Source organism: Octopus bimaculoides, chromosome 24 (genome assembly GCF_001194135.2).
Source record: "Octopus bimaculoides isolate UCB-OBI-ISO-001 chromosome 24, ASM119413v2, whole genome shotgun sequence".
Lineage (NCBI taxonomy): Eukaryota > Metazoa > Mollusca > Cephalopoda > Octopoda > Octopodidae > Octopus > Octopus bimaculoides.
The window spans coordinates 11,431,426-11,441,011 of record NC_069004.1 but is presented as its reverse complement, the minus strand read 5'-3'; the positions used below and the strand labels follow the sequence as shown (position 1 = coordinate 11,441,011).

At 38.0% G+C, this 9,586-nt stretch overlaps 2 protein-coding genes across 2 annotated transcripts in view; one reads left to right on the top strand and one right to left on the bottom strand.

The window, feature by feature from the left end:
* The window catches only part of LOC106883136 (protein pigeon), a 39,290-nt gene extending 32,163 nt beyond the window's left edge, over positions 1-7,127 (top strand). Inside the window, exons 28-29 of the mRNA XM_052976540.1 lie at positions 4,168-4,257; positions 5,603-7,127. Coding sequence (XP_052832500.1) covers positions 4,168-4,257; positions 5,603-5,718 — 206 coding nt within the window. The 3' untranslated portion in view covers positions 5,719-7,127. The remainder of the gene's footprint in view (positions 1-4,167; positions 4,258-5,602) is intronic.
* LOC106883138 (ankyrin repeat and SOCS box protein 13) overlaps positions 1-9,586 on the bottom strand; it is a 58,876-nt gene that overhangs the window by 47,348 nt on the left and 1,942 nt on the right. The window lies entirely within an intron of this gene.

Sequence of the window (9,586 nt, the reverse complement as noted above, 5' to 3'; positions counted from 1 at the left end):
ACTGATGGGTCAAGATTGGTGATGCCAACACCACCACTGTCACCGACACCATCGTTACAACCACCACTGCCACCACCTCTGCCATCTCCAATGCCACCACTGCCACCACCTCTGCCATCTCCAACGCCACCACTATGGTATCACTATCTCCATAACAACCACCACCACCACCACCATTACCATCTCCAACATCACCACTGTGGCAAGGCTGTCTCCACCACCACCACCACCACCACCACCAAAAGCAACAGCAGCAGCAGCAGCAACAACAATAACAACAACAACAACAACACTCTCATCTGTTTTTTTCTCTTTTGAAAACAGTAGGGAGTAGAATTAGCAGTGAAATTTTCTTAGAAGATTTTGCTACAAATCGTAGAAGGTTCAGCAACTAAATAAAGGTCCCTTACCTGCATACCGTACCCAGATACCCAACAAGGTTTACACACACCCTAATAAAGGCCCTACCTACTGAACATATATACCCAGAGAACATACCCAGAAAAACACACACACTCCCATGTACATGACATAACCCAGATACCCAACAAAATATACACACAGGTGTGGCTGTGTGGTAAGAAACTTGCTTCGCAATGGCATGGTTCCAGGTTCAGTCTTATTGCGGGACACTCTGGGCAAGTGTCTTCTACTATAGCCTCGAGCCAACCAAAGCCTTGTGAGTGGATTTGGTAGACGGAAACTGAAAGAAGCCCGTCATACACACACACACACACACATACAAGTAGACAGGGACAAGTATGTACACAGACACACAACCTAATGTATGCACAAGAAGACACAGTCATATTAGACACAGTAACTTAAACACACACATGCACCTATTAAGGTCCCACCTACATGACACCTGGGTACCCATCAAAACACACATGAACTCCTTCATAATGATTCTACCTACAGAATGTTACCAAACTTCCAAAAAACATACACACACACCTTTATGTTATGTACTGATATACCCAAGTACCCAATAAAACTTGCATAGATCCTCATAAAGGTCCCATGTCCATGATATACCAAGATATACCATATATATGTCCATGATATACCAAGATTCTCAACTATCCTACACTATGCCCTTATCAAATACCCAACAAACATACACACCCTTGTAGAGATCTGATATACATGACATGCTCAGACACCCAATAAAACCTGCATAGACCCTCATAAAGGCCCCACATCCATGACATACCAAGATTCCCTATAATCCTACACTGTCCCCTTACCAACGACCAACAAACATACATACCCTTGTAAAGATCCCTATGTACCCGACATATCCAGATACCTTACAAAACCTGCATAGACCCTCATAAGCATCTCACGTCCATGACATACCAAGATTCCCAACAACCCTACACTGTCCCCTTGACGTAACAGTTCTGTTGTCGTCTCACTATTCTCCTGGCACAGCTGCACAAACTACAGCCCTCCTCTATCAAGCGCACAGAAAATCACTCTAAACAAACACACTTAAACTAACAGCTACTAAATCAGCCATTTGCTCTCTCTCTCTCTCTCTCTCTCCAGCAACAACAGGGAACCTTAAATACAAACAGCCAGCGCTCTAAACAATATAAACAGACATGTACGCACACACAGACATTACAAACACACACATTACACATACACACATGCACTACATGTTACACACATACACATTACAAACATACATTACACATATACACACATACACATTACAAACATACATTACACATATACACACATGCTAATTATATACACATACACGTTACACATATACATAATACATACACATTATACACACAAGCACATTGCATACACACACACACATTACACATGCACACATTTGTGCACATCCACACATACATTTCACACATACACACACACACATTACACATGCACACATGTGTACACACACACATTACACATGCACACATGTGTGCACACACACATTACACATGCACACATGTGTGCACACACACTCACACATACATTTCAGACATAGACACACAGATTACACATGCACATGTGTGCACACTCACACCTACACGCATATACACACACATATTACACATGCACATGTGTGAGCACATACACATACATTTCACACATACACACACACATATACACATACACATTACACATGCACGCATTATACATGCACACATGTGCACACACATTACACACACACACACATACATTCCACACATATACACATGCACACACATTACACATGCCCACATGTGTACACACACACATGCACACGTACAACTCTAATGGAGAAAAAAACATCTTATATTAAGTTAGTAAAACATGGTTTTACATAGAAAAGCTGCAAATCCAATAAAATACGAACCCTATGTTTGTATAGGCATAAATACATACATGCATGCATATATGTATGTATATATGTATGCATACATACATGTACATTTGCACATATACATGTATGTATGTGTGCATTTACATGTATATATGTGTATACATGTAAGATACCTACATTTATGCATATATGTGTATATGTTTATATAGAACCATTACAGATGGTTTATGTTTAATAAACACATATTTAATCTCATCATTCAGAAGAACCCTGGAGATTAAACTACCCAGGTACTTTGGCAACGTCAATTAAAGATTCATCATGTTTGTGTTGTAGACTATTTGTTTCAAATTTTGGCACAAGCCCAGCAAGTTTGTGGGGGGAGAGGGTAAATTGATTACATTAATTGTTGTGCTTAACTGGTGCTTACGAGGTGCTAGCTCTGTAGCATGCCGACTGATGGCAGCACATGATTATGTGCAGTGTGAGAGGTAGCATTGAACTTTATAAGGCTGTGTCTCGAGTGACATCTCTGTGTTTATTTCGTGAGTTGCAAAATTTGAGTTTTTGCAATCAGGAGTACACTGTGGTCTGCGATTTTTGTCATGGATAGGAAGTTGGAACAAAGAACCAATGTGAAATTTTGCGTTAAGCTTGAGAAGTCTGCTACAGAGACATTGAGTATGCTTTGGCAAGCATACGGTGATGAAGCAATGGGTCTGAAAGAAGCCCGTCATATATATATATATATGTGCAGGTGGCACATAAAATACACCATTTTGAGCGTGGCCGTTGCCAGTACCGCCTGACTGGCCTTCGTGCCGGTGGCACGTAAAAGCACCCACTACACTCTCGGAGTGGTTGGCGTTAGGAAGGGCATCCAGCTGTAGAAACTCTGCCAAATCAGATTGGAGCCTGGTGTAGCCATCTAGTTTCACCAGTCCTCAGTCAAATCGTCCAACCCATGCTAGCATGGAAAGTGGACGTTAAATGACGATGATGATGATGATGATGATGTATGTGTGTTTGCGTGTCTGTGTTTGTCCCCCCCAACTTCACTTGACAACCGAGGCTGGTGTGTTTATGTCCCCGTAACTTAGCAGTTCGGCAAAAAGGAACCCCGATAGAATAAGTACTAGGCTTACAAAGAATAAGTCCTGGGGGCGATTTGCTCGACTAAAAGGCGGTGCCCCAGCATGGCCGCAGTCAAATGACTGAAACAAGTAAAAGAGTAAAAGAGTAAATGTTTTGAGTGGCATGGGTGCTTCAGAAGTGGAAGAATGTTCCTGGAAGATGATGAACAATCTGGAAGATCTACCACAAGAGTCAACCCTGGAAATGTGGAGAAAATTCACCATCTTGTGCATGAGGATTATCGAAGAACAATCAATGACATTGCTAATATTATTGGTCTGTTGTTCGGGTCTGTGCAGGCAATCCTAACGTCGGAATTGAATATGCGACACGTCTCTGCCAAGTTTGTCCCCTACCTGCTGACCACTGAGAGGAAAAAACATCGTATTGGAGTCTGTCAAGATCTCCGTCAACATGTCGTTAATAACCCATCCTTTATGTTGAGGATCATCACCAGTGACCAGTATTTCTCAAAAAATGCTTGACCAGATCTGCCCATCTGTGTATAGATGTATGAGCAATCCTATGGAGGCCTCCATTCCAAATTTGTTTACTTGTTTTTTGGGTTTTTTTTAGTTTGTCCATGGTGCCACGCAGTGGGACTGAACCTGAAACCATGGGGTTGGGAAGCAAGCTTCTTACCACAAAGCCATTCCTGCACCTATGTTTCTATGTCTGTATATCATTTTTGCTTTGTGTTTCAGTGTTGACAGGGGATGACCCAGCCTCTGCCTTCAACAATGAGTCCATGTTCTACCCATTGGCTGCCTTCACACAGTATTTAAATGAGAGAAGTAAGTGATAGTCTTGTTCCCTTGTCTTACTCCCACACAATACATCTACACAAACATGCACATACGCACACACACACACACACGTACACATACATGCATGCTTGTGCACACATGATTCCATATGTTCAAATGTATTTGCACTAACACACACACATTCACATATGCATTTTCTCACAATCATTCTCACACACACACACACACACACACATGCACATACACACACGTACACACATACATGCATGTTCATACACACACGTTTCCATACATTCACATGCATTTGCACTGACACATACATATTCTCACACACACACACACACATACCCATATATTCACACACACACACATTCACGCATGCATTTTCACACATATTTACACACACACTTTCACACACATACACACAAACGCACATTCCCAATATTTCATGCACCCACATTCACACATATATTTCACACATGCATTCTTCTACAGACACACACACATCTTAACACATGCATTTTCACACACACACACACACACACACACACTCACATCAAACGTTCATGTTTTCCTTTTTTTCTTCTCTTATTTCAACAGAAGTCCTTCTGCCCCCCCCCCCACCAACGCTCCTTCCCCTCCTGGAGCCAGTCCCCTCTTTCTCTCTTTTTCTCTTCCTTGTTGTTCTTCTTCTTCCACAAGTATTTACCAAGCACCTGCTGTGCGAACAACGCAGATAGATAAATAACATTAAAATAACAAAGTGATTTACGCTCACAGATAATTCTGTAACATTTCTGTAATAGCCAGACCTCATTTTACCACAAACCTAGAATATGGAGGCCTTCTTAGTGACAATCATAGGAATTAGGTTTCACACACACATATATATATATATATATATAATGAAAAATTAAGACAAACACCAGTTTAAATATTATACATATGTGTATGTGTGGAGGTGCAATGGCCCAGTGGTTATGGCAGTAGACTCGCGGTCGGAGGATCGCGGTTTTGATTCCCAGACCGGGCGTTGTGTGTTTATTGAGCAAAAACACCTAAAGCTCGACGAGGTTCCGGCAGGGGGTGGTGGCGACCCCTGTTGTACTCTTTCACCCCAACTTTCTCTCAGTCTGTCTTCATACTTCTTGAGTAATGCTGCGATAGACTGGTGTCCCGTCCAGCTGAGGGGGAACACATACGCCATAGAAACCGGAAAACCGGGCCCATGAGCCTGGCTAGGCTTTGAAAGGGCGCAGTCAAACCGTCCAATCCATGCCAGCATGGAAAATGGACGTTAAACGATGATGATGATGATGATGATGATGATGATGTATATATATCACTTATTTCTACCACTTTATCTTTTCAGATGAACCCAATAATGGCGACGGTATGAATCACCTTAGTAACAGAAGACTCCAAGATGTTGCCCTTTGTCACACAAGCATCGAGACTGATTGTGATTTAGGAAATGTCAACTTTTAATATTCCTCACTTTGTCACATACATATTATTTATTTATTTATTTATTTCTATTCAAACCAAAGAAACGAGAAAACAAAAGAGAAGCATGTACCATTATTTGAACTGATGTCACAAAAACCAGAAAATGATGGTGTACTATGACAGAGGAGGGTTATTATTATTATTATTATTATTATTATTATTATGTTTCCTAGGTTTTATTTATTTATTTTAATTTCCTTTTATATTTCAAAGAAGACAAAAGCGGTAGAACATCAAATGAAATGCTGTTGCTGTATTCAGTTATGTTTCTTGTGTTCCAAGGTACAATTGACCTTTTAATTGTTAACCTAGGTCAATAAATATCTTGTCAAGGAACAGTCTTGGCTGAATGGTATCTGTGGCCTTAAGTCTGATTAAGAAATCGGTAATGAGGAGCTTTATCCCTGTCACTTCAGGATTATGCACGTGTGTGTGTGTGTGTGTGTGTGTGTGTGTGTGTGTATGTATGTATGTATGTATACATGTATGCATCTATGTATGTACGTTTGTATGTACCCATCTATGTCTGCATAAGTATGTGTATGTATATATACTGTAAATCCTCGAGTATAGTCCGCACTTTTTCCCCAAAATTTAAAGGTCAAAATTTCTAGTGCATACTATATACAAAATTAAAAATGAAAAATATTTTCTAAGTGATAAATATATAAAGGCAATTTACTTAATATATATTTTTCACTGACGTTATTACAGTTATTTCTTTATTTTCTGCAAACAAAGTGCACAACAAAGCTACATGTTTGCATTATGTTATAAATACAATAATAATAAAGGATGTTACCGTATATATGTTTACAAACCAAAGACGTTAATATAGACCTCCTTGACTCAAGTTAGAGAAGGGGTGCGTATTATACACAAGGTTTAGGTTTTTCAGAGGTACAGCCCCCTAAAAATCCCCTGTGTATTATACTCAAGAGCGAACTATACTCGAGGATTTACAGTATATATATATAAATATATATATATATATATATACATAGACATTTGTGTGTGCCCACTTGTATGCATATATGTTCAAAGGCTTGTGGGTTTTTACATATATGTGTGAATGTATACAAATGTATGTATATTACATGTGTATATAGCTGTATGCATATGTATGTATGCATATGTATATAGATGTGTATATATATGCAGATATATATAGATGTGTGTATATATACAAATGTATATAGATGTGTGCATATATATAGATGTATGTATGTATATATGTATGTATGTAGTATATATATATATGTGTGTATACATGGCTGTTTGTTGCTTGTAACAGAAGATTCTAGTAAAAAATAAAAAAGAATGAAATTTAAACATTTGAAATGTTGAAAAATACTCAATATTTTTTGGAACTTTTTAAAAAAATTATATTTATTCTGGAAATAAACTTTACGAAACTCTTTTGTGTGTTTTTACAAATTGTATATTATTTATCTATTTGTTAAAACCGCACTCTTACTATGCAGGTGGATATCCCTGGTGTCTTTTTAAGATATCACTATTTTATGATGGTGATCATCATAGTTCTTGTTTTAAGAAGTCACTATGTTTATGAACACCATACTCAAAACATCTGGCATTGAGGATGCTTTCTTTTTCTTTCTATGAAGTATTCTGTCCATTATGCCCCTATCTGGTGACTGGCTTGGCCATGGGAAGCTTTTTAATGCCATTCTCATCCAACAAATCTTGGGTCATTTTAGCCATGCAACAAGGAGCCCCATCTTCCATAAATAAAATGTCTTCTTTAATCATTTCACCACTGGAGAAGATTAGGAGTCCTTTCTTCAATATGGACACATACTAAGAAATAAGCATACTCAATTTGATTTATACCAAATAATTTAGGAAAATGAATGGATTATTTCCCTTAGCTATATATAAAGATTCCTTCCAAGGGCGAATGGGTTATTTCCCTTGGATTTTAATATAAAATATATTAGATATATATATCTCTTCTAGGGGCTTTATTATCGATTTTTTTTCAACAATCTGAGTATGCCATAAGGTTTCCAGACATGAGTTCTAGTCACGTGTCAAGTTTCATCAAAATCGATAGAACAATGAAGGAGGAGTTAGCTAACAACTCCACAAACACATCCACATATGTAGTAGATATCTCTCCACTGTCTTGGCTTTGTTATCTCATTTTATTTAACACACACACATATACATATGTACTGTATACACACACACACACACACACACACACACACATTCAACTGTATCAGCGACAAACAGTGTTTAAGTATAAGCGAACTTTAGGTTAGTTAAAATATGTTTGTGACATATTTCAACTTTTAAAGACAAATTCACTGCAGTTACTATAGAGGGAAAAATTCTCTCTTGTGGTAAAAAGGTGTAAAAACACCATATCTGCCCAGTGCTGCCCCCCTCTCTCTCTATACACATACACACACACACATACATATATGAGTGTGTTTGTGTGCGTGTGTGTAAAATGTATTCATGTTTATGCATGTAATGTTTGTATGTATGCTTCCATGCATGTATATACCAGTATATATATATATGTATATGTATATATATGTATATATATATATGTATATATATGTATATATATATATGTATATACCAGTATATATATATATATGTGTGTATGTAGGCATGCATGCCTATGTCTGTGTGTGTGTCGAAATATAATACAATATTATTGATTTATTGATCTTCCTACCAAGTTGGTTGATTGCCAAACATGTCCTAAACATTACCTTATTTGGCTCCGTCCGATGCCCCAATTGTTCTAATGTTCTTTCACCATGATCAAATACAATACTCCTTTCCTTTGTCCTTCCCTCCTTCACCATCCCTACCGCCCTTTTTTTTTTTTTACCCCTGCCCCTTTCCTCCAGTTCCAGTTTTCAGCTATTTTCTTCTTAATTTGATATTCTGTTGTATTCACTTTCAAACTGCTGCACAATTTCATGTACACAGCATCAATTCCGTATAAAACCTGACAAGCAACACGGTAAATAAATTTTGCTTTGGCGACAGCAAAATTAGTTTTTCATTTCGGTAAAATATCAAATTTCATGTTAGTTTTTTTTAAATGTTTTTTTTAAATGATAACGACTTAATTTGCATTTGACCTGGACCTGTGATGATGTTGAATCCGGGTTGCGTTTGCAAAGATTTTGAAGCACACATTTCAAATATTAAATCGCAAACCATTAACTTCAGATGAATCTGATTTAATCCCAAGATAAGATATGCTTCCATAGTATCGTTGGCAAGAGCATGAGATATCGCATAATCTGCATCCAAGATTTTCTTTAGATTAGTTGCCATGTGAGCGATAATACCAAATAAATTTAGGTATTACATTTCATCATTCGGTTTGCAAATTGTATGATTCTGTCAGGGTGCATATTGAAAGGAGTTCGCTGCATTCAAAAATAATCACTACATGTATATCATAATCAATTACAAAATATTAGAAAGAGCAGTCATCGATTTTTCTATCCAAGGTTTTTTTAAAACAAATATTCTACTTGTTATTATTCATAGCTTTATTTACTTCGAGTTCCATAGTTAAAAGAGATTTACTTCATATCTTTCGAAGTCCCTAAGTTCTTACAACTCAAACCTTCTTTGCAGTTCTCTGATCAACGGAACAACCTGCTCGTGAAATTAACGTGCAAGTGGCTGAGCACTCCACAGACACGCGTACCCTTAACGTAGTTCTCGGTGATATTCAGCCTGACACAGTGTGTGACAAGGCTGACCCTTTGAATTACAGGCACAACAGAAACAGGAAGTAAGAGTGAGAGAAAGTTGTGGTGGAAGAGTACAGCAGGGTTCGCCACCA